This window comes from Oryx dammah, unplaced genomic scaffold (assembly GCF_014754425.2).
Source record: "Oryx dammah isolate SB20612 unplaced genomic scaffold, SCBI_Odam_1.1 HiC_scaffold_10, whole genome shotgun sequence".
NCBI classification, from domain to species: domain Eukaryota; kingdom Metazoa; phylum Chordata; class Mammalia; order Artiodactyla; family Bovidae; genus Oryx; species Oryx dammah.
The window spans coordinates 20,990,274-21,016,117 of NW_024070194.1; the positions used below are offsets into that span (position 1 = coordinate 20,990,274).

Below are 25,844 nucleotides of genomic sequence, written 5' to 3' on the forward strand. Positions count from 1 at the left end.
GGACTGCAAAGGCAGCCGCCTCCTCCTAGACCCGGGGGGTGGAGTAGGGCATTCAGCCCACCTATGGGATCTCCCTTCAGGGTTCCCTAATGGCCACATGTGCCCTGATGGCACAGAATCCACCCTGCCTCCCCACCTACCCCACCTGAGGCCCAGGGAGAGAAGAAAGGAGCTTAAAGCTACAGGGTCTTCTGTCCCTCTGCCCACCCCCACCCCAGGTCTGGCGTGGAGACAGCCATGGGCCCTGGAGAGAGGAACTCTGGACGGACATGGGGAGGGCCACTAACTCCACCCCCATCTGCCAAGACCCAGTGTCCCCTGGGGTTCCAGAGCAGTGTTCCCTTCCTGAGTCTGGTGCAGGTGACGGTAGAGAGAAATCCATCCATCCATCCATGCATGATTTCTTCTGCAGGCGCTTGTGCAGCACCTACTGTCTGCTAGGTGCTGGGGATAAGACCTGGAAACAAAAGAAACAAACCACCTACCCTGATGACCAATAGAAATATAGCGCAATGAAAATTTTTTCCAGTAGCCACATTTTTTATTTTTTATTGAAGGATAATTGCTTTATAGAATTCTGTTGTTTTCTGTCAAACCTCAACATGAATCAGCCATAGGTATACATATATCCCCTCCTTTTTGAACCTCCCTGCCATCTCCCTCCCCATCCCACCCCTCTAGGTTGATACAGAGCCCCTGTTTGAGTTTCCTGAGCCATACAACAAATTCCCATTGGCTATCTATTTTACATATGGTAATGTAAGTTTCCATGTTATTCTTTCCATATATCTCACCCTCTCCTCCCCTCTCCCAGTGTCCATACATCTATTCTCTATGTCTGTTTCTCCTTTTGCTGCCCTGTAAATAAATTATTCAGTACTATTTTTCTAGATTCAGTATGTATGCGTTAGAATACAAAATTTTTCTTTCTCTTTCTGACTTGCTTCACTCTGTATAATAGGTTCTAGGTTCATCCACCTCATTAGAACGAACTCAAATGCATTCCTTTTTATGGCTGAATAATATTCCATTGTGTATACGTACCACAACTTCTTTATCCATTCATCTGTTGATGGACATCCAGGTTGCTTCCATGTTCTAGCTTCCAATAGCCTCATTTTTTAAAGTGAATTTTAATAGTATAGTTTAAATTATTGTCCATGAAGCATATATGGCTATTTACTACTGCTATACTTTCAGCTGCTCTATAAGTGAATGAGTGAAGTCACTCAGTCATGTCTGACTCTTTGTGACCCCATGGACTGTAGCCTACCAGGCTCCACTGTCCATGGGATTTCCCAGGCAAGAATACTGGAGTGGATTGCCATTTCCTTCTCCAGGAGATCTTTCCAACCAAGGGATTGAACCTAGGTCTCCCGCCTTGTAGGCAGACGATTTACCATCTGAGCCAACAAGGAAGTCCCTCCTCTGTAGATTTGAAAACTTTCAAAACCCAAAATGGAAAAAATAACTTTAAAAGTTGTATAGCTTTTTTAACCCAATATGTCCAAAATATTATCATTTAACATTCAATCAATATAAAATTCTCAATAGACACCCTACACTTGTTTTCTCATACTAAGTCTGCATACCACATTTGGATTCGCCACCTTTCAAGTGTTCAATCAATCTCCTTGTATGGCTGTTGGCTGTTGGCCATTGTACTGGCCAGCATACCTCTGGGGAGAACAGATAAGCACATAATGAAGTAAGTCAGAGGCTGATGACAAAAATAAAAAAAGGAAGGGGGTCCAGTTTCAGTATGGCAGTCAGGGGAGGCCGATTCCACCTACAATGCAGGAGACCTGGGTTTGATCCCTGGATTGGGAAGATCCCCAAGAGCTTCCCTTGTGGCTCAGATGGTAGAGTCTGCCTGCAATGCAGGAGACCCCAGTTCAATCCCTGGGTTGGGAAGACCCCCTGGAGAAGGAAATAACAACCCACTCCTATAATCTTGCCTGGGAAATCTCGTGGATGGAAGTGCCTGGCAGGTACAGTCCACAGGGTCGCAGAGTCAGACATGACTGAGTGACTTCACTTTCACTTTTCGTATTTGAACAAGTGTGACTTTTGACCTGCAGGAGGAGAAGGAGTGGGCCAGGTGGTTACCTGGGAAAGAGCCCACCAGACGGAGGGAAGATCAGTTCAGACATTCAGTTGTGTCCAGCTCTTTGTGACCCCCATGGACTGTAGAACGCCAGGTTTCCCTGTACATCACCCAACTCCTGGAGCTTGCTCAAACTCATGTCCATAGAGTCGGTGATGCCATCCAACCAACTCATCCCTTCTCATCCTGCCTTCAATCTTTCCCAGCATCAGGGTCTTTTCAAATGAGTCAGTTCTTCACATCAAGTGGTCAAAGTATTGGAGTTTCAGCTTCAGCCTCAGTTCTTCCAATGAATATTCAGGACTGATTTCCTTTAGGATTGACTGGTTGGATCTCCTTGCAGTCCAAGGGACTGTCAAGAGTCTTCTCCAACACCACAGTTCAAAAGCATCAATTCTTTGGCACTCAGCTTTCTTTATAGTCCAACTCTCACATCCATACATGACTGCTGGAAAAACCATAGCTTTGACCAGATGGACCTTTGTTGGCAAAGTAATGTCTCTGCTTTTTAATGTGCTGTCTAGGTTGGTCATAGCTTTTCTTCCAAGGAGCAAGTGTCTTTTAATTTCATGGCTGCAGTCACCATCTATAGTGATTTTGGAATCCCCAAAAATAAAGTCTCACACTGTTTCCATTGTTTCCCCGTCTGTTTGCCGTGAGGTGATGGGACTGGACGCCATGATCTTAGTTTTCTGAATGTTGAGTTTTAAGCCAGTTTTTAAACTCTCCTCTTGGACGGAGGGAAGAACCCCATGGATGGAAGGAAGGGCAAGTTCAAAGGCCTGAGGTGGTATGTTCTAGGAACACAAAGAGGGCTGTGCAGTTGGAGGGGTGTGGGGGCCACGGGGTCAAGGAGGTGACGCGGCCCTGCAGGTTACTGTACAGACTTACAGACTTTGGCTTTTGTTTGCAATCTTCAGCAGGTCCGGGCTCAGGCATTCCCCCCTCTAGGAAGCCCTCCTGTCTCTAAAGCTGGCTGTGACCCCACAGCCTCCTGGGATCCCCTCTGTCAGAATCTGTGACATGCAGGGTTGTAACCATGTCTCTGGGTACTCGTGGGTCTGTCTCTTGCATGGAGCCCTGAGACCCAATCTGGCGAAATGGGAGAAAGGGTGGTATTTACCTGATTTACCTCATAACCCCTGAACCCCTAACCATACAATATTCATCCTATGACTTTGGACACTGAGCCAGGTTACCCAACCACACCACTTTTAAATAAATAAATCAATCTTTTTTTGAAATATAAAGTCCAAACCCTAAGTGTACAGCTTGATGAACTTTTACAAAATTCTTTTATTTCAGAAGCCCTGTTTTGTCCCCCTGTCCTGACCTCTGACACAGCGATGAGCTCAGTCTGCTCTTGAGGGTACTATAAATGGGATTGCATACGTGTACTCTTTTGTGAATAGCTCCTTCACACCTTGTGTCTATGCAGTCCAGTCATGTTGTGAGAGGCAATGATTTGTTCTTCTTTGTCCTATGCTATTTCATTATGTGAACACACCCAGATTGCTTATCCATACTCCTGTCTAGAGGCACCCAGGCCTTCAGGTCAAAAGCTGCTCTGAGCATTCTTGTTAAGTCTTTTTTGTGGACTTGCATTCGTTGTTCGTGTCTCTTGCATGGCCAACTAGGAGAGGGATTGCTGGGTCCTCGTAGTGCCTGTGGGGCTTCCCTGGTGGCTCAGTGGTGAAGAATCCATCTGCCAGTGCAGGAAATGCAGATTTGATCCTGGATTGGGAAGATTCCCTGGGGAAGGAAGTGGCAACCCACTTAAGTATTCTTGCCTCGGAAATCCCATGGACAGCGGAGCCTGTGGGGCTCCAGTCCATGGGGTCGGGAAAGAGTCGGACCCGACTCGGCGACTAAGCAGCAACAAAGTAAAGTAGCACGTGTCCACAGTGAATTTTCTTAGGCTTTCTCACAGGGCTCTCCCAGTGCTACTGCGCATATTCTTGCACACTGGGTACTGCCAGTACTCTTAAGACTCTTAGAGGGAGGAGGAGGGAAAGCTAGCACCTAGCTTTCATAGAGCAGTTATTGTCTGCAAGGCACTGATGTGTACAAATCGTTCCAGTCATCATGATGACCAGGAAGGTCAGCCTATCATAGCTCCTGTCTTACCCTCAAGGAGCCAAGGCTCTCTCTCCAAGGAGACGCCACTGGCCCAAGGTCACACAAGAGTCCAGCTGACCTGTCTGACTCTGACACTCACCATCCCCTTCCCCCTTTAATTTTAACACAGTAGATTTACAATGTTGTGTGACACTCATCCTCTTAACCACTGCCCAGGCCAGCCCTCCTCATGGGAAGAAAATGCTACCTACTTTCTGGTCTGCCTTATCTTCCCCAATTCCTTCCAGATCCCACTCCAGTGGAAACCCCTACAACCTCCCCCCACCCCCATCCAGCTCCCTAGGCACCTGCAAGCCACCTCAAGAACCAAGACCCAGTCAGGGATTGGGCCTGTCGATGGTAAAGATTAATGAAAATGCATATCTCCAGGCCCTCCCCTGCAGCCCTGACTCAATAGGTCTGGGGTGGAAGGCTCAGGAACTGGCATGTTTAACTTCAATCTGATGTATAGCCCTTTTGAGAACCATGGGATGTGGAGCAGTGGAATGCATTAGAGCAGGGCAGGGGCTGAATGGCAAAGAGTACTCCTGGGCATTAGGACCTAGAGGGAAGCCCCTGTAGCCAGAATTCCTGGGTCCAATTCCTAACTCTGATCATTACCATCTCAAAGCCATAGTTTCCCCAACCTGCAAAAAGGCTGATGTTAATTAAAATTGTCCACTCTCACCTGACTGGTCTGGCTGTGGGTACAGTTATCCAGGAAATAGGCCTTAGAGCATTAAGGAAAAGCTGCCAAAGGTGCCTGAGAAATTCAGATGATGACAAGATCCCTGGGAGGCCTTCTTGAAGTTACTGCAGCTGAGAGTGGGCTGGGAAGGGAGAAGGCAGGCTGTGTGGTGACTGGTGTGGACAAAATTCTGGGGCACTGGTGGGTGGTCTTCAGTTCCCCTAGGGGGCTGCGTGGCAGGCTTTGAGGGGTCGATAGTCATGAGTCCAGGATCAAAGACCTGGTTGTCCTCTCTCCTTGCTCTGTGACCTTAAGCTGACCACACACCCTCTCTGGGCCACAGTTCTTTAAAGAATGGTGATGCGTCTTGCTGCTGAATGTGGTGTGAAGAAGCAACGAGACTTGGACTCAGGCAGACAGGGTTCAAGCCCATCCCCACATGCAAGTGTGCCCTTGGGCGCTGGCTTCATCTCTCTGAGCCTCCACTTCCTCATCCAAGGTTGGGAGTCTTGGAAGTTGAGCAGTGCCCATGGGCAGAAAACCCCCATCATTGCCTCTCTAGAAGCTGGGGTCACAGCGCAGGGCTCCCCTTGCCAGCCCAGCCCTCATTTTCTGCCCATAGTAAATCCAGGGTAACTGATCATTCAAAGAATGTTGCAATGACATTAAAGGTCAAAGTACTCAACCCCTTTCCTATTTCCCAGATGGGAAAACTGAGGTCCGGAGAGGAGCTATGGTTTGTCCAAGGCCACATAGTGTGCCCCTGGTTGTGCCAAGGCAAGAACCTGGTCCTCCTGACTCAGCCTTTCTGCCTTGGTTTCTCCATCTGTGCACTGGGCTGGGGAGGGGAGCAGTGAGCGTACTGTGTAAACATCTAAGGACAGGATTAGGGGAGTGGAGGAGACTAGGCACGCCTAGGATCAGGCATCAGCCACCCACAGATTACCCAGGCGTCTGTATATGCCAGCCAGTCTCAAGGCCACCATTGTCCCAGAGCCGGGAGATGATGGGTGATGAGATTAAGGTTGACTCTGAGGGAAAAGGGGACAGCCCAGGCACCCAGGCCAAGGCAAGGCAGGGGCCCTCCTTTCTCTGTGACATGGCTCTGGGCCAGGCTGGTACACAGACCCACCCATGGAGTCAGAGACCCTCCGACAGACGCAAACAGCAACACGTGGACCATGGACACGTACGTGGGACCACCATCTCAATACTTCCCAGGGCTGGAGCAACAGCCAATCAGAGGGGCTCTGAAGTACTTTTTTTTTTTTCAAAGTTACAGGTTTTGGGTTTGTTTTTTTTTTCAACATTCTAGCAAATGATACTGATTTTGAGAATCCACTTAGAATACATTTATTTTAGATTGTGTTTTTAACTTTGTTATATATAAAAATACAATCACTTTAAAGAAGGGTCAGTTTGAAGAAGAGAGTCAGTAGGTGGCCCAGATGGTAAAGAATTTGCCTGCAATGCAGGAGATCCAGGTTCAATCCCTGGTTGGGAAGATCCCCTGGAGAAGGGAATGGCGACCCACTCCAATATTCTTGTGTGGGAAATCCCACGAACAGAGGCGCTTGGTGGGCTACAGTCCATGGGATCACAAAGAGCCAGACATGACTGAGTGACTGAGCACACATACACACACACACACACACACACATCCACACACACACACACACACAGTGGGGATGGTCCCCTTATAGGGTTACTGCATAGATTAAATGAGATAGTACAAATAAAGCTCTGAGCATAGCATTCAGCAGGTACTCAATATATGCTCAAGCCTGCCCCTCAGGCCCAAGCTGCTCTTAGATCCCAAAACCCATTGAAGAGGAAGAAAAAACACACATCAATTTTCTACAAATAAAGAGGTCAAAACATCAAATGTTCGTTAGGGCCTTTCTCCTATTTATTGCCAAGTCCCCAGCCCCGTCCTGCCCTGCTCACTCCTCATCAGCCCCAGTGGTAGGGGGCCAGGCCCCCCCAGTTCCAATCAGGCTCCTCTGCTGGGTGTAACTAGTTGACAGTATGCAGGCAGCTGGCAGGCAAATCCTGTCCCAGTCAGTCCAGCTTCAAGTTCAGCACCAGGGCATTCTGGCAGGAGGAAAAGGGCCAGGAACAGGTGTGGGGAACAATGAGGGGCCACCCAGACACATACTGGGCTGGACGGGGGTGTGGTCAGGAATGAAATCAGCTCAGTGTTTAAGAAGGATGGGGCTTCCCTGGTGGCTCAGTGCTTAAAAAAAAAATCTGCCTGTCAACACAGGAGACACAGGTTCAATCTCTGGTCCAGGAAGATCCCACATGCCACAGGGCAGCTAAGCCCATCTGCCACAACTCCTGAGCCTATGCTCTAGAGCCCAGGGGCCATAACTACTGAAGCTTGTGCACTCCAGAGCTTGTGCTCTGCAACCAGAGAAGACACTTCAGTGAGAAGCCTGTGCACTGCAACTAGAGGGTAGCCTCTGCTCGCCGTCTCTGCTCGCCCCAATTAGGGAAAAGCCTGTGCAGCAGTGAAAACCCAGCACAGCCAAAAATAAAGAAGGAAATGTTTAAAAAGGAAGACTGAGGGCCTTATGACCCTTCACCTCTCTGAACCTTGAGTTTCTCAACAATCAAGTGAGGAGAAGCACCCCTACCTCCCAGAGTAGAGAGATCAAATGAGAAAAATGTCCACTCAATGCTCCAAGTGCAATGCTTGGTGTGCAAGGCAAAGCTAACACTTATGGAGCACTTACTGTATGCCTTTAAGTGAATTATCTCCATAAATCATCACAACAGCTCTCCAGAGTGGATACTATATTATTCTCTCTATTTGAGACGACAGAAAAATAGAAGCTCTGAGAAAGAGAAAGCAATTCGTCCAAGGCAGCAGAGGAGGACAGGAGCAGAATTCATGTTTCCTTCAGGGGATCCCTGGCTAAGGGCAGCCTCCAGATTCTGAGGGGCAGGGTCTTGCTCAGGGGATTGGCAAGACTGTACTGATGGCCGCTGCCCTCCTTAGTCCAATGCCCTCCAAGTTGAGAATGGCAGGCTCTTGCTCATTGGCCAAAAACATTGGCTGAACTGGCCTTTCCCACCTCCTTTCCTCACCTCAGTTATGTCCAGCTCTGCCAGGTTGTAGTTCATGTCCAGAAGGTCAGGAAGTGGGAACCCGACTTGGAGTACATCTGAGAAATATAGGAAGAGTTATTTCAGCCTACCTGCTCTGCAAGTAAGTGGCTGCCTGGAGCAACATAGTGGGAAATAGTGCAGTGATTGATTCATAATGTCTGCCAGCTGCACAGGCCTAGACACCTTCAGCTGGATCACCACAACTTGCATCCCAGGGCGGGGTCAAGATCTGACTTCTGGTATGGGGTCAAAGGTCAGAGTCCAAGTTGTTGAAGGGGACCTTGTCCCCAAGCAAGTGACATTAACATGACATTAGCCTCAAAGACTCACTATTGACTATCCACTCCCTTTTAGGTTTCCTCATTTGGGGCCAGTGGAGGGCCTTTGAGACCACCCTTGTGACATCCCTTCCTGCTCAGAGTGCTTCTTGGCACCAGCAAAACCCTCACCATTGATGACTGGGATGTAGGCTTCTTGGAGAAAATCAGTGATGAAGCCAGTCAATTTCTTCTCCTGGCAAGAAAGAGAGAAAGAGAAGATACCCTCATCCCATCATTCCATTAATTCAACAGATTTTTTTTCAGCTCTTAGTCCAGCTGAGTCCAAGGACCACAGGAATGAATATTAGAGACATCAAATCACATCAAAACTGCGTCTGACTGTTACATTGCAGATAGATGCCCTTCATTTCTGCTTAGCTCCTGTTCAGTCCACGGGGTCGCGAAGAGTCAGGTAACGACTGAGCAACTGAGCACACACTACTCCTAACTACATCAGGTTCTGTGTTGGGTCCTGAGGCTACAGAAACTAATAAAAATAGCACCTGGGCTGGGCAAATAAGCTCAGGTTGCTGCTATGCACAACAATGCTTTTAAAATCAATCTAGGGAGATGTCCAGATTCTATCCAGAAAAGAGAACAGAGACTCAGAGAAGCAAAGCAGTTTTCCCAAGGTCACACAGTCAGTCAGGAGCCCCAAACCCCACAATGACCTACTCTATTCACTCTGCCTCCATTTCAGAACTCTACCCTGAAATCCCAAGGTGAATAAGCCCAGATTTTTTGCTTTTAAGCCAGACCAGGCAGAAGTACTTGGGATACTTACCTTGAAGGGGCCAATCGATGAGGACCTCCGGGACATGCTCAATAATCTGCAGAAGAGAGGGAACCAGGGAGGAGGAAGGGCAGTCAGAGCACTGGAGAAAAGGCATCTCAAATACCCCCAGCTCCTCTCTGATGGGGAGGTCCCCTTAGCCTTCACACTAGGCGCTCCTAAGTCTGTTTACATGCTACCTGTGATGGGGCACTTACCGCTGTTCCTTACAGCCCATGTTGTTTCCCACAGCTCAAACCACTGACGTCTCTCATTGGTCCTGACTCCTCTCTTTGGGACCCAAGCTCTGTCTATTACACCTGCCCAAGGCCAGATATGCAGAGGTTTGCAGCTCAGTTAGTCAGTTCCAGACTTCTGCAGCACACAGAGCTGGGGTCCTTCACAGGACCCACCCTCTGCACAGCCTCTGGTGGCACTGGTGCACCTTGGCACCAGAACAGGCCATATGATGGTCATCCACTGGTTCTATCTTCCCAACATCTATTCTTTATTTCAATAACAGACTCTCCATTTCCTGATCCTCTCTATCCAAGGCATTACAGTGGGATGAGCACACCACCCAGACCTGGCCGATCAGAGCATTCGATCTCTAGAGTCATCAGTTCAGTTCAGTTCAGTCATGATCTTAGTATTTTGAATGTCGAGTTTTAAGCCAACTTTTCCACTCTCCTCTCTTTCACTTTCATCAAAAGGCTCTTTAGTTCTTCACTTTCTGCCATAAGGGTGGTGTCATCTGCCAGGAGGTTATTGATATTTCTCCTGGAAATCTTGATTCCAGCTTGTGCTTCATCCAGCCCAGCATTTCACATGATGTATTCTGCATATAAGTTAAATAAGTAGGGTGACAATATACAGCTTTGATGTACTCCTCTCCCAATTTGGAAGCAGTCTGTTGTTCCATGTCCAGTTCTAACTGTTGCTTCTTGACCTGCATACAGATTTCTCAGGAGGCAGGTCAGGTGGTCTGGTATTCCCATCTCTTTCAGAATTTTCCATAGTTTGTTGTGATTACACAGTCAAAGGCTTAGTCAATAAAGCAGAAATAGATGTTTTTCTGGAACTCTCTTGCTTTTTCAATGATCCAGTGGATGTTGGCAATTTGATCTCTGGTTCCTCTGCCTTTTCTAAATCCAGTTTGAACATCTGGAAGTTCACAGTTCGTGTACTGTTGAAGCCTGGCTTGGAGAATTTTGACCATTATTTTGCTAGCATGTGAGATGAGTGCAATTGTGTGGTAGTTTGAACATTCTTTGGCATTGCCTTTCTTTGGGATTGGAATGAAAACTGACCTTTTCCAGTCCTGTGGCCACTGCTGAGTTTTCCAAATTTGCTGGCATATTAAGTGCAGCACTTTCACAGCATCATCTTTTAGGATTTGAAATAGTTCAACTGGAATTCCATCACCTCCACTAGCTTTGTTCATAGTGATGCTTCCTGAGGCCCACTTGACTTCACATTCCATGATGTCTGGCTCTAGGTGAGTGATCACACCATCATGGTTATCTGGGTCATGAAGATGTTTTTTGTACAGTTCTTCTGTGTATTCTTGCCACCTCTTCTTAATATCTTCTGCTTCTGTTAGGTCCATACCATTTCTGTTCCTTTATTGTGCCCATCTTTGCATGAAATCTTCCCTTGGTATCTCTAATTTTCTTGAAGACATCTCTAGTCTTTCCCATTCTATTGTTTTCCTCTATTTCTTTGCATTGCTCACTGAGGAAGGCTTTCTTAACTCTCCTTGCTATTCTTTGAACTTTGCATTCAGGTGGGTATATCTTTCCTTTTCTCCTTTGCCTTTCATTTCTCTTCTTTTCTCAGCTATTTGTAAGGCCTCCTCAGACAACCATTTTGCCTTTTTGCATTTCCTTTTCTTGGGGATGGTCTTGATCACTGTCTCCTGTACAATGTCATGAACCTCCGTCCATAGTTTTTCAGGCACTTTGTCTATCAGATCTAAACCCTTGAATCTATTTGTCACTTCCACTGTATAATCATAGTAGATTTGATTAAGGTCATACCTGAATGGTCTAGTGGTTTTCCCTACTTTCTTCAGTTTCAGTCTGAATTTTGCAATAAAGAGTCATAGTGATTAGCTTAGAGTTAGTCATGTGATCCACACTAGACCAGTGAAAACAGCCTTTGAGATTTTGTTAGAACTGTTAAATAAAAGGTCTCTCTTCTTATTGGGGTCACTTTGCCACCAACTGGGGAGAGGCTGCCTGAGAATGTCCAACAAAGTAGACAGCAAAAACCAAGGGAAGAGAGGGATAAACTTTGAGAATTTTTGTGCACCTAGATCCAGCCATGCCTGAAAGGGGAGAACTACTGCTAGGGATTTTAATTATATGACTCAAGAGTCCCTTTTGGGCTTAAGCAAGTTGAAGTCAGAATTATCTCTTACAACCAATAGGATCTTGGCAGCCAACACATCAGACAAGAAATTATGACAAATAAAAAAATTATTCAGCAATTGAATACAAAACTAGACTTAACACATAGATAGAGCTCTATAATTGTTGAATGTTATCAGTATAAAGAAAGTGTTCCTAGAGAAGGTAATATTTGAGGTGGGCACTGACTAGCAGGTGGCATTTGGATGGCATGGGTAAAAGCCTGTTCATGAAAAAGGGAACATGATCACACGATCAGACTCACTGTGCAAGAGCCTAGTGGAACAGTGGTAACAGCAGTGGGAGAAATCGAGAAGGGCCTTGAGCGCCAGGCTAAGGTTTGACAAAACATCGTGCACACAGTGGGGAGCCATTGAGGGTTCTAGAGCAGGCAGAGAGACCAGAGAGGCCTGGCAGTGTGGGCGGTGCTGGCTGGGTCAGAGGAAGGCCCTGGAGCAGGAAACCAACTGGTCTTGGTGGTGCCTAGGCAGGGGTACAGGGATGCCAACCTGGGCAGCAGACTCCTACCTGTCCAGAGAGGTGGTCATCTGCAGCCGGTCCTCGTGAACTGAGTACTGGATTTTCAGGTTGAAGTGCTGACACAGAGTAGGGGGAAAGCAGGAAGAAGGCAGTGGGTCCCCCATCAGGGTTGGTAAAACCAGGGGCTCTACGACCTTCCTAGAACTGCCACCACTGCCAAGACAGAGCAAGAGTCTTCCTCTCTGCCCACCTCACCCTCAGGAACTGAACCCAGCAGTCTCCCCATTCACCTAGCCCAGGATCCTCATCCTCCCTGTACCAGCCCACAACAGCACTATCAGAAATCCTGGCATGTTTGTGGGTCCCTGAACATACCATGTTATTGCTCCAGGCCACATCCTGCTACTCTATCTGGAGTACCCTCCATCACCAACCTCCCCAACCTCAACCCTTTCCCTGGCCAGATCCTGCTCAACTTTCAAAACATAGCTCAGGCATCACCTCCTCTAGGAAGTCCTCTGTGATTTCCTCAAAATAGATTTGCAATCTCTCTAGGTTCCTATAGTTCCCTGAGTGAGACTTTCACTGCCCTTATAGATGCTAATGAATCTAGGGTGGTCAGAGGATGGGAAGTTGAACAGCAAAGAGGGAGGGAAGGAGGGAAGAGAAAGAAATGATCTTTCTAGTCATTTGGAAGTTCAATTGCAGAGCCCCAAATCAGACAGTAGGTGACAGTGCCCAGAAGGTTATGACCAAATAATCAAGATTAACTAAGAACCCTTCAATCCATTACTTGACTATGAGCTAAAAGCCTACCCTCCAGCTTCAAATGTCCATAAGTTGGGCTCAGCTGGGAAAAAATCCACTCACAGTTTCCAGGACAAAGAGGGATACAGGCGGCTTGCCCCGCCGCCGAGCAGCAAACATCTCCAGGGTGCCGTGGAGGTGCAGCAGGCTCTTGCCGGTCTTCATGGTGACCTTGGGGGGCTTGTTTATCTTGATCTGGGTCACCAGGGGTTTCGGCTTTGGGTAGGCTTCAGCCACCTACAGAAACCAGGAAACTCCCTCAGGGCCAATCCTCAGACTGGTGGTTTCCGTTGAAACCAGGAGTCTGACATGAAATAGGTGATTTCTACCTTGGAAGTACTATATGCAAAGGCTGGGATACGTCGATCGGGAAATAAAGGAAACAAAACAGAAAATCTGGCTATTTCTATATTGGACATAGAAAGTACAACGCACAAAACCTGGGCGTTCCTGTGGGGGGTGGGCAAAGACTACTTTACGGAGAAGTTGGGATGATTCCACACTGGACAAGGGAGACACGGTATTGAAAATCCATTTGCCTGGATGGAGAACAGGGCAGGTGATTATGGTGATTATGGATAGCTGGGGCACTTACTTTAGGGATGAAGCCAGCCAGTGTTACAGTGGTTTGGGGGGGCAGCTCACCGATCTACAAAATAATAGTCAAGGTTAGGATTGCTGAAGGCTTCCCTGAGTCATCCTAACAAACCTCTCCTCTGACTTAAAAAGGCATGCCCTCTGAGGTCCTTCATCAAAATAGTTATCACTCTTTGATTAAGTAGATTATGAGCTCCTGGATAGCCCAGACTGTGGCTCACACATTCCAATGCCCATAGCTCTGAGTACAAGATCATGCACTAAGAAAATTTTGTTTGATGAAAAAGTAGACAGAGAGATGGGAGAATGGGTAGATGCAATGGATAAGAGGATGTGGGTGAAGGGATTCAGAGATGGATAGGTGGATGGAGAAAAAGTATAAACAGATAAGTGGGTGAATGGATGGGTGGATTGATGGATGGATGTTTGTGTAGGAGAATAAATAATAGATAGCAGGTGGATGGCTGCATGGAGGCATGAAAGGAATAATGGAGAAGGGAGGATGGGTGGGTGGGAAAATGATGAAATCATCTGATAAATGGATGGGAGAATGGATGATGAATAGATTGATGGGTGGAGGGATGAATAGAAAGGTCCACAAATGGATGGTGGGTGCATGGATGCGAGGATGGGGATGAGTGGGGATGAATGAATGAATGGATGGATTGATGGCTGGCTGGCTGGATCAGTAAATGAGTAGGAGGATGGATAATGGAGAACAGATGAGTAGATGGGTGGGTATCTGGGTGTTTAGGTGGTAAATGGCAGATACATAGATTCATTCATTCAATAGCATCAGCCCCTGTTCTAGGTATGGATGGTATGGAGGGGTGGGTGGATTCTAGCTAAAAGGATAGAGTCTAGGACATGACTACATAGTAACAAGACAGACTGGAAAAAAAGAAGGTGGATGGATGGACAATGCAAAGGAGTTGCAGGTTGGTGGATAAATACCTGGTGTATGGACAGTTGAATGGATAGATGAATACACAGTGGCTACATGGGCAGAGAGATGGTGGATGATGGGGTGAAATGACGATAGAAATCTGTCCTGACCCCTCCTGGTCCTAGCATTACTCACAACCCCAGGATAATTCTCAGTCTGGGCAGGGACTGTTATTACAGGGGGCAGATGCAGATATGGGGAGTGTGGTCACTTGGCAGCTCACCATCGTATCCTTGACTTTTACATCAAAGGACTTCTGCAGAAGAGCAAGCTCTGCCGTGAGGAAGGCGGCCGAGAGCAGCAGCTGTGAGGAGCCTTCAGGATAGTCCTCAGGGAACTCAGCCCCTCCAGCATCATCTGCAAGCTGGATGGTGTTGTCCTTTTGCTGCTGCACCACAGGCTGTGGGACAACCAGGGGAGAGACACTCAGCCTTGATCATGGGCAAGCCTCAGTCCTCCAAACAAATGGTGCTCAAACCAGCCTAGTGTTAGTATTTGACTCTGTGACCCCATGGACTGTAGTCCACCAAGCTCCTCTATCCATGGGAGTTTCCAGGCAAGAATACTGGAGTGGGTTTCCTTCTCCAGGGGATCTTCTTGACCCAGGGATCGAACCCAGGTCTCCTGCACTGCAGACAGACTCTTTACCATCTGAGCCATGAAGTCTGTGGTGCCCAAGTCAGCAAGCAAGTCATAAAATGGTTGAGCCAGAGCAGTGTGCAGTGGCTCAACTCTCCCAGCGTACAGACGGGTAGACTGAGGCCCACAAGGATAATGGAGTCAATCACTAAACCACTGGCAGCTCCACATAGGGTTGTGTAAGTAACCTCAGTTAATCTGATTCTATATGATTAGAGCCCCCGTTTACTATTTTAACCTCAAGAGAAAGAGGTAAATGGAAGACAACATGCAGCCTGTAAGAGCCCCACTGGAGGAAGACTTCACAGGGAGATGACCACTTGGGATTCTTCTTTCCATTCCTGGGAGATGCAGTCACCTGGTCACCAGGGTTCTGGAGTCCTGGGTGAGGCCCTAACCAAATCCTGCCTCCCTGCTAAGCTGGGTGCTCTCTACTATATAACGACAGTGGGCAAGCCACTCACTGGGAGAAGCAGGCAGCCTCAGGGGTGTGGGTGTGGACTTGGCCATTCCAGAAATTAGCTCAGGATTTGGAGTTCATATTGAGAGCAGAAAGAGAAAGAGGCCCTTCCCACCTCTGCAACCCCACCCCAGCCACCGGCCCTGGCGAAAGCAGCCCCCACCACTCAAACCAGTGAGACCTCTGCCGGCTGACGCCCTTTGGTGCTTACACTGAAGTCCACTTGAATGTAGCTGGGTGTAGTGGTCGGTACGGACGTCAGGACATATTGGACAGTGCCCATCTGGCCCACAGGCATGGGGGCTGCACAAAGATGAAGGTTCACTCAGAGAGACACCAGCCCAGGGACAGCCTGGAGAAGCCAGCTCCAGCCAGCTGCCACCTGAACCTGGCCTGGATGCCAGGACCCCAGCCATCTCTGTGACACAAGGCAAGCTGCTTAGCATCTCTGGGCCTCAGTAGTTTCATCTGCAAAATGGAGGCAATGGTGCCTGATCTAGAAAATCATGCCACCTCACATCACCCTGCAAATACAGAGCTTGAGCGTTTACCAAGGGTTGTCCAGCTCAGTTCTCACAGCAGATTGGTGGGGTCTGGATTATTGGTTCTATTTTACAGATGCACAGACTGAGAATTGGAGGTGTGAAATAATGTCCCAGGCCACTCTGCTGAGCACATGAACCAGTTTTCCTCAGTCTCAGCCTCTGGGGTTTCTCCTCCTGGTCTTGGGAGCCCTGTGGACCCCACAGTGATAGAGGTGGCTGTTTTCCCTTGACAAAGAAAAGGGTGGGGTTACTACTGGAATTACTCTTCGTGGTACAAGGTTTGTGGATGAGCTGCTGTGAACAAAGGCTGCTGTCCTTGGAGTCCGGGAGGGTGATAGATAGAACACTGGGTGGAGGGCTGAGAAGTAAGGACAGCCCCTCAGGGCCTAAGGCTCCCCCTCTGGGCACTGTGGGGAGGAGTGGACTCCATGACCTCGGACCTCCTCTAGTCCCAAGGTCGGGCCAGGAGCAGGCACTTGAATGGGGAGTGGGACATCCAAAAATTCTAGCCATCCTGCTGACCCCATGTGGGAGCAAGACATGGCTAGGGCTACATACCGTTCAGGCTGGCCCACTTCTTGTTCACATACACCAGGACTGCGTCAATGGCAGGACACATCTGGAAGAAGAGAAAGAGCTGGGCTGAAGGGGGCCCAGAGTGGAGGGCCCCATTCTCACAGCTGAATGTTACTCCATGGGGAGTCTCAAGGGCCCTGGTGGGATAGGGACTGGAGGGGAAACCAAAGCCACAAGTCATACAGAAAGTCAATGGCAGAGTCCCAGGGACCGGTGCACTCAGCAGGATTAGCAAGCTGTGCAGTACCAGCTGCCGTTTCCTCCTCCTCTGCTTATGGCAGACATCACTAGCTGATCACGGTACTTCCTCCCACTGAGCCAGCCACAGCCTCAGGAGCCTCCTCAGCCGCCAACAGTCGATCGAGATCAGCAGCCAAGATGAAACGCGCTTGCCAGCCCTGACCTAAGCTGTGCCGGGGATGAGGGGTGGAGGCTTACTCTGGGCACTCACCAGACCAGGAAGAACTTTATGTAGGGTGCTGTCCAGGAACTTGTTGACCACCTTGGGCAGCATGCTGGACACAGAGAATGGGGACAGAGGCATAGATGGCAGGAAGTTAGGCATGGGACATGCAGGGACATGGCTAAGGAGTTCAGTGGCTCAGGAAGTGGGGCTGGGTTGGGCTGGCAAGGTGGACCAAGCCTTCCTCCCCAACCACAGAGAACCTCACTTGCTAGGCAGGTTTGTCTTCACGCTGACCAGGATGACCTCACAGCCCTCACTCTTGAACATGGGGAGGCCCGTCTCCTCATCCTGCAGAAGCCGGTTGGTGGCTGTGATGTTCAGGACCACGATGATCTCCATGTTCCCACCCATGAAGCTGGAGGAGGGGGCGGGGGCAGGCATCAGGGCACCACTGCCACTGTGGCCACAGTCTCAGTCTCTCTGAGAAGGGAAAAGGGTGGGAGACCATGCCATGGGACAGAAAGAGGGATGGGACCTGCCCAAGTTCACACAACCAGCCTTTCCTCTCCTCTCTTGCTTTGGTGAACTCCTACACATCCTTCAAAACCCTGCTCTGCTCAGCTGTCATCATCTCCCCAAAGCCTTTTCTAATCCCCAGCCCCTACACCCTGTCAATATTTCTTCTGTCCCAGGCCAATCTATCAATCTGTGATTATCTGTGCTTAGGTCTGGTTCCCATCAAAGGTAGGAACCAACTTTGCATTATCTCAGACCACAGCATGGTACACAGTAGGTACTCAATCAACGGGCATATAAGAGTGAGACAACGAGGCCATTGTCCTTTCCTTCTCACCTCCCTGCCATACTCACCTCTTGCCAGTGATGGTCATGCCCGTGGACACACACTGGAAGACGCCCACCCCAGGCATGAAGTTCATTGTGATGACAGGCAGCAGCACATCCTTCACTTTCAGGCTGGGAGGGGCAGACATTGGAACAGTGAGAACTGGACAGGTGAGACCCCTCAACGCACTCCTCCACCACTTTGCCGGGAGACCTTGTGTAAATCCCCCGTCCCATGTCATAGGGATAAACCTATCTCTGGGGCTGTCGTGAAACGCAAACAAAAGGCTGAACATGAACCAGTCTGTACACAGAAAGATCTCCTTGTGGGTTAGATGACATGTGGCTTAATTTGTGACTCTGGACTGCTCCCTTCCCTGATGTAGGCCTCGGTTTCCCCACTGACAAAAAGAGGAGGTTTGCTTAGATCCGAGTTTCTCATCAGTGATGCTATGGACATTTGGGGCAAGACCATCCTGTGTTGTGGGCTGTCCTGTGCATTGTAGGATGTTTCATAGAAACCTTGGCTTCTGCTCACCACAGGGACTAGATGCACTCCCCCTCCCCCACTCTACAAGTTGGGACAATCAAAAATGGCTCCAGACATTGCCAGATGTCGCCTGGAGGCAAAATCACTCCTGGCTGAGAACCACTGGTCAAGATCCAGGATAACAAAGTTGTGGCACATTTACTTCACCTGCCCACCCAGAGCTCTTGGTAAACATTGCTAACCGATCACACAGCTATTTCCTGCTAAGTCCAGAAAGTGTCTCAGAACCCTCCCCAGTACATCATTCCAGACAGCCCCTACTAATCAATCCCATATGGTGCAAGCAAGGAAACTAGTTTGCTCCTGTCCTTAGATGATTGTTTCCATTCAGCCACTGGAGGATTTTTCATTCAATTTCACGTTCATTCAGCAAGCTCCTGCTGCATGCAGGGGGTTGGAGTCTGACTTTCCAACTTCACTTCCTCCTCCCAATGGCCCTGCTCACAACAGGACTAGAATTGTCCCCAGTGGGCGACTGAGGGGACTGAGGTCCAGGCAAGAGCAGTGACCTGCCCAAGGTCACACAGCAGCAAAGCCAGAAAGAGGCCCCATGTCCTGTATCGGCTCTTTCACTCAGGTCCTGGGCATAGCATTACCCACCACCCTCTGCCCTAACCACCACCCCCTTCCCCCGGCTCATGAAGCTCCTCCCCTGCTCACTCAGTGATGCCCTTGATAGGCTTCATCCCTGGGCGTTTTTGGCCCGCCTCAGCTGCCATCTTCTCCAGGATATGACTCTCATCCATGGCATTCTGGACCTCTGGAAAGGAGAAGAGTCAGATAGACCCTCGCCTGGGCTCCTCACTGCTTCCTTCCCTGGCCAGTCTCTCAGGCATCCCAGAAAGAAGTGTACAGACCCTGCCCTCTTCCAGCCTCACGGGGGAGACAGAGTCACCAACAAGAACAGTAAGGAGTGACGAGAGGAGGGAGAGGGTGGACGAGTTGAGAGTGCAGCATCGACATACAGATGCTACTAAGGTAAAACAGACAGCTAGTGGGAACTCTCCCCGGGAGGACCCCATGGACAGAGGAGCCTGGCAGGCCGCAGTCCATGGGGCCTCAAAGAGCTGGACATGTCTGTGTGACTAACTTTCACTTTTTTCAGTGGGAAGCTGCTGTATAACACAGGGAGCTCAGCTCCATGCTCTGAGATGACTTAGAGGGGTGGGATGGGGAAAGAGTGTGGGAGAGAGGTCCAACGGGCGGGGGGGGGGGGCATATAGGTATACTCAGAGCTGATTCATGTTGTTGTACAGTAGAAACTAGCATAACACTGTATACGCCAATTAAAAATACAATAAACAATACAGTGAATTCTACTGGAAAATATTTTGGCAGAATCTATGAAAGCTGAAGATATATTCTATATTCTATATAGAATATATCCTATAACCGTGAAATTCCACTACTAATTACATGCCCAACAGAAACGTGCTGGTGTTCAATAAAATGTGTATTTTGGAATTAGACATTGTAAAATGGCTGTATTTTTGAGTACCACATAAAAATTCATCATTAAAAGAAGAAAAAGTGATGAGAGCCAGGACTGCCGGTACTGTGGTTAAGACAGTGCTGTGGTTAAGACTCCACGTTCCATTGCAGAGAGCGCAGATTTAATCCTTGGTCAGGGAACTGAAGTCCCCCATGCCGTGGAGTGCAGTCAAAATTTTTTTTAAAAAAAGCAAGAAAGAAATATATTGTAAATAAAAGTGATAAGAGCCATAAGAAGTGCAAGGAGCTAGAGGAACCACATGACAGGTTTGGGCCGGGAAAGGAAGAGCTGGGGGAGGTTTGCAGGAGGAGGTGACCTGTCAAGTGGTCGTTAAAAGAAGAATAGGATTTTCACCAGGAAGCAAAGGGGTAAAGGAGGTGGCTCAGGGCAGAGGACGAACAAGGGCAGAGGCGGGAAGAGGGGAAGGAGGTGGCGTGGCGAGAGAGGAGAGAGGAACACAGGGTGGCTGGAGTGGGGAGGGCAGGACTGGACTCTGGAGCAGTTTCCAGGGCACATCCCAGAGGCCTTGAACCTCAAGTTAGAGGGCTTTACACTGTAGCCCAGACACTCTCAAACCGGGGTGGTTAGGGAATTCAACTGGGAGCTTGTTAAAGTAGAGATACTGTGCCTGAAGCCAAGACATTCTGATTCCCCAGGCCTGGGGGCCCCCACCTCAAATGACACTGTGCCAGAAACACCGTGTAATAGTCACAGGCTGGTTCCCAGAGAGGGAACAAATCCTGAACTGACAAAATCGTTAGCTCTTTGCGCCTGGATGTGACTTCCCTGAGGGTCACAGAGCAGGGGGTGGAAAATACCTCTTAGTAAAGAACCCTCAGAGGCTTTTCATCTCAATTTCATCGAAGTGTGTTAGTTTCTCAGTAGTGTCCAACTCTCTGCGACCCCATGGACTGTAGGCAGATTCTTTACCATCTGAGCCATGGGGAGTTTGTGTCATAATTTCATTTGATCCTGCCCCAAAAGGACAGTTTACCATTTTACATTTTTTAAATATATATATTTTTTAATTTGGCTGCACTGACTCTTAGTTGCAGTGTGCAGGATATTTAGTTACAGCAGGCAAACTCTTAGTTGTACCATGTGGGATCTAGGTCCCTGACGTGGGATCTAGGTCCCTGACCAGGGATCAAACCCAGGCTGCCTGCACTGGGAGTTCGGAGTAGCCTCTGGACCCCCAGGGAAGTCCCACTATTTCACATTTCTTTACATTTTACATTCACTGATGAGCACACTGGCAACACAGAGAGGGTAATTGGCTTGTTTGAGGCCACAGAGTAAATTGTTGGCAGAGCTGGAATGTGGCTCATGTCTGTCACCCCGATGACCCACTTGTGGACACCAACCCCTGCCATCAGAGCCAAGGAGAGGCCACAGGAGGTAGACTTTCCAGCTCTGCCTTCAGCTTGTTGGGGGACCTTGGAAAGGTCACCCTATTTTCTCTGGGTCTCAGTTTCCTCTCCTCTCTGTAAAATGGAAGAATAACACATTGCTTATAAGCTTACACTGAGGATCACAGAGCACTCAAGTCTATGTAAACACGGGCAGTCACTACCTAACCCCAGTCACACACCTCTCCCACACCCCCTGCCAACACCCAGAGCCAGCTCACCACGATTCAGGACGTCCATGCCCAGCCGCAGCAGTGCCCCAGGGTCCGCTCGCGTGGGAGTCAGCAGACTGCAGAGCGCCAGACACAGGATCCACAGCATGGCTCCGCCTGTGCCATGGGGCCTGAATTGGGTGCAGCTCAGCAGGCCCAGGTTCTCCCGGGAACCTCTCATGCTCCAGAGCAGACGGAGCCCCCTGGATGATCTCAGAAATCTAGGAGCCTCTGGACTCCAGCCAGTTCAGAGAACCTCATGCCTGCCTCCTCTCAAAGGGCCCAGGGGTGTCTGGACAGAACACCAGGTCTTTTGGAGTCACCCCAAGCAGGTCACTTCCCTCTCTAAGCCTCAGCTTCCTCATCTGTGGGCCTGATGCATTCTGATCAGCCTGCCTGATAGGGTTGGTGGGAGGTTTAGCTGCAATTTTTCATGTGTTCAAGGTGTGGCTCAGAGAGCAGTGCCCGGGCCACAGAGGGAATTCCCTCCTGGTCCTGATCCAAGAATTCCCCAGGCAGTGCAGTGTGGGAATGGGGGAACCCTCCGCTCCCCCAGCCCTCCCACGACAGCCCGGGGCATCCCCACCTCCCCCAGCTCAGCCTCCCTTCCAGGAATCTCAGTTCACAGCCTCTTAAGGCCCCTGGAGACAATGCCTCACCAATAGGGAAATCAAGGCATAGTTTGAACCAGCACCAAGGTCTCACAGTCAGTGAGTATAGAATCAAATGGTGTACCCGCATGTACACCCGTGGTGGATTCATGTCAATCTATGCCAAAACCAATACAGAATTGTAAAGTAAAAATTAAAAATAAATTAATTAATTAAAAAAATAAAATAAAATAAAATAAAGAATCAAATGGTGACCTCTGACCTCAGATCCTTCAAAACTCCCAGGAAACCCCCTTCCCATCCCTGGGCTCCCAGACAACCTTTCTTCCTGTGGACTACTTACCAAGACCTGAAATTCTTCCAACCAGAGGCGGAGTATTTATTTCAGGTTTGAGCTGTGGCTGAAAAGAATCAAGGTGGGGCGGCCACTGAGGCTGGCCTGTGTCACCGAAAAGGAAGAGTTCCCGATGGACTCCAGCCTGCTGACAGCCAGCTCAGCCACTGACCCATAAACAGAAATGGGCACCTAATGGGGGCCCTCTTTCTAGTCGAGCCCATGCCTGCCTGTGTGTATTTGTTCATTCAACTCACATTTACTGAGTCCCCACTATGTGTCAAGCAGGCCGGGCTACAAGGTACACACAGCAGAGACAGTCCTGCTTGTCCTGAATCTTAGAGAGAAGAAATCGAATGGGATGCAATATGTATGAGGGATTAGGGGATGGGGGTGGGCACCAGGGAAGGACTCTCTAAGGAGGAGATGTTTAGGCTGAGGCCTAAAGGATGAAAAGCAGCCAGTATATGAAAAAAAACAAGGAGACCATCGAGCCTACAATCAATATTTGCTAAGTGAAACTGCGTTCTATTTGTCTCTCATCCCATTCAATTTTTAGATATCTATCTGAGCTTGAAAATAATCAATCACGGTGTTTCCTCTATCCCTGTGAAAAAACCTAGTGCCAGATCTCTGAAGTTCGTCCTGTGGGTGACTATGGCGTTCAGCACTCAGCAGCAGAGCTTGAAGGGGCTGAGTAAATGTCTTCTCTAGCCCTGCCCTACCCCTAAGGTGGGGAGACCGAGCCCCAAGACTGAGCGCCACCCCAGTCCCCCCATTCCCACACCAGAACTGATATCAGGTGTCAAGGCCGCTCAGAGCAGGGATTTTTGCCCTCTTGGAATAATAAGTGGCTTGAGGAACACCCCCTCCAGTATTCTTGCCTGGAGAATTCCACGACAGAGGAGCCTGGTGGGCTAGAGTTGGACACGACTGAGCAACTGTCACTCACTGAGGAACAGTCATACAGGTGTTTCCGGGACAAAGGGTCCATGCCAGGGTTTTGTTTCTGACTGTGTTTGTGCTTTTGCCTAAGCCGTCCCTCCCTCAAACAACACCTGCCTCCTCCTTGCTTATCCCTCAGGTCCTAATTTCAGCCCCTGCCTCCTCCACCAGGAAGCCTCCCCTCAACCTCCAACTCTCTCCAGCTTGAAGACCATAGTCAGAACCTGAGCATGTATCTGATCCATCCCCCCAAGACGAGTGTTTCCTGCTGCCCAGCCCCATCTTCTACTCACACTATTTCCTCCATCTGGAGTCCTTCACTTTCTACTTGCCAAATGCTCCTACCATCACCGTCCCCCCACCCCACCCCCTGCTGCCTCTGCTCAGCTCTGAGCTCCTGCAAAGCAGAGCCTCCCTTGTCTCCCATTGGCCTCAGATGGAACCCAAGGAGGCACCCCAGATCTGCTGTCTCCTTGATCTTGTCCAGATCCTACAGCATCTGAGGTTTGTGAATGTCTGGTGGCTTCCTGTCAGGTTCAGAGCACTGGGTGGGAGTCAGGACATAGATCCAAGTCCTGGTCCTGCCACCCACTTACTGTGTGACCTCAGGCAAGTCTCTCGCCCTCTCTGAGCCTCAGTGTTTTCAACTGTAAAATGACAGGGCTGAAAAAGATACTGTCTGGGGAGAGGCCCACAGGTGGAGCCTGTCCTTACCTTGCCGAGCCTGGGGATGTCCTGCTGATGACTGGCCCCTGCCTCCCCACCCTGGGATGAGGAAGCCCTTATATTTGGGAGCCTGATTAGCTGCTTGGATAATTAAGGGTTTAATAAGGCCCAGATAATTATCTAGAAGCCCAGAGAACAGGAGCTCCAATGCTCACGTGACGATTCAGCCTGTTCCAACATAAATAGCACAGAGGACATGGATGGCTGCCCCAGGGCGGGCCCTGGGGAGGAGATGCGGTCGCCAGAGCAGCCATCGGGGCTCACACTTCCCCTCCCCGAGACTCAGTGCCTCCCACAAGGCTGGACACACTGTTGACACTCATTCCTTTCATGTTTACCTAGGACCCACTGTGTGCCAGGCCTGTGCGGGGGCAAGAGATGCCACACCAAGCAAAGGAGCTGTGTTTCCTATCCTAAGGGGGCTCCTGGAGCCCGGGAGGACAAGCCATCTGCAAGTGGAAAGCACAGAGCCAGGTCAGTCCTGGGGAGCCGAGGGTGATGGAAGCCCGTGAACTGGGGGATGGGACAGGGAGAGAGGAGGGGGTTATTCCACAACAGAAGAGCCCTGGAGCAGAGGGTGTTGGAGCTGATGCCTGAGGGGCGAGCACAGCCAGCGCTGCAAGGCAGGGGAAGGTGTTTCAGGCAAGGAGTCGGCGGGTGCAAGGGCCTGGGACATGTGGGCTAGACCATCACAACTGGGCCCCCTGACACTGACAGGGGGCAAAGAGCTATGGCCCAGTGGTGCATCCTCAAGGGAGACCCTCCTGGAGGAGATGCCAGGAGGTGGTGAATGCTGGCATGAGGGCTTTCTCCAGATCTGGAGGGCAATGAAGGCAGGTTGACCCCAGGGCCACAGGACTAGCTGGCCACAGAGCTGGAGTTAGACCTGAGGCCTCAGGGAGCCCAGCCTCTGCTCTGCTCCTGGCGAGACCCTTGAGGGGCATGGCTGGGGGGCGCCTTGAAGGCGATGAAGAGTCCCAGGGGGCTGCTGGAGAAATGGGGTTTTCGTCCTCCACCTAAAGGGAGCTCACAGGTGGGGAAGATCAAGGACGCTTCTGTGCCCGTTGTGCACAGGGGGCTCCTGAGGCCAGACAGGGGTGAAGGCCTGCCTGAAGTCCGTGGGGCCAAACCCGACTGGAGTGAGGGAGAGAAGGACCCAGGTCAGCATAGCCAGTCTCCATCCTGGTGTGGGCCCTGCACTGGAGGAGCCAAACTACAGATAGCATCACTTTATCCCTGCAGATCCACCCCCTACAGACAGAGGCACCAGCAGGCTCCGCCTCCTCCTTGCATGTAAATCCACCCGGGTGTGCCTCCGATCACCCAGTCCTCCCTGCCTCCCCCAGAGCAGTCCTGGGTACTGGGGGGAAGGCGGAGGCAGGAAAGACATGGGATGGTTGGGGTAAGAAACCCCTTTGCATGGGTTTGGGGATCTGGGCCTCAGTCCCAGCCTCTGCGCTCACAAGCTGTGTGTCCTTGGGTAGCACCCTCAGCCTCCCTAGGCCACAGTTTTATCCTCTTTATAATGTGGGGGCACAAATAATGATAGCACTGCTCAGGGGGAAAAGGACAGTCATGCCATCCTCTCTTTCTCTAAGGTCAAAGTGGCCAGAGAGGAGGCAAGCTCCCTAAATATAAATTCCTTTAGGGACACACTGAATCTTTCCTGGGGCCCTGGGTCATCACATGGCTTCAGTGTCCCCAGGGAAGCCTGGTTCAGCCAACCTGTGGCTAGA

At 49.7% G+C, this 25,844-nt stretch overlaps 1 protein-coding gene across 2 annotated transcripts; it reads right to left on the minus strand.

The window, feature by feature from the left end:
- Positions 1 to 6,798: 6,798 nt before the first annotated feature.
- On the minus strand, positions 6,799 to 24,138 carry BPIFB6 (BPI fold containing family B member 6). 2 transcript variants are annotated; one of them, XM_040247544.1, is made up of 17 exons: positions 24,097 to 24,138; positions 22,447 to 22,504; positions 21,502 to 21,609; positions 19,040 to 19,139; positions 17,857 to 17,961; positions 17,252 to 17,401; positions 17,032 to 17,095; positions 16,563 to 16,623; positions 15,671 to 15,762; positions 14,584 to 14,760; positions 13,413 to 13,466; positions 12,881 to 13,054; positions 12,059 to 12,126; positions 9,132 to 9,177; positions 8,477 to 8,540; positions 8,007 to 8,083; positions 6,799 to 7,007 (listed from the first exon to the last, which is right to left on the minus strand). In XM_040247544.1, the coding sequence occupies exons 3-17, from the start codon at positions 21,599 to 21,601 to the stop codon at positions 6,975 to 6,977; spliced, it is 1,365 nt and encodes a 454-aa protein (XP_040103478.1). In that variant the 5' UTR covers positions 21,602 to 21,609; positions 22,447 to 22,504; positions 24,097 to 24,138; the 3' UTR covers positions 6,799 to 6,974. The 2 variants fall into 2 exon arrangements, with proteins under 2 accessions (XP_040103478.1, XP_040103477.1); XM_040247543.1 differs by lacking the exons at positions 22,447 to 22,504; positions 24,097 to 24,138 and having other exon boundaries at positions 21,502 to 21,944.
- Between the last annotated feature and the right edge of the window lie 1,706 nt (positions 24,139 to 25,844).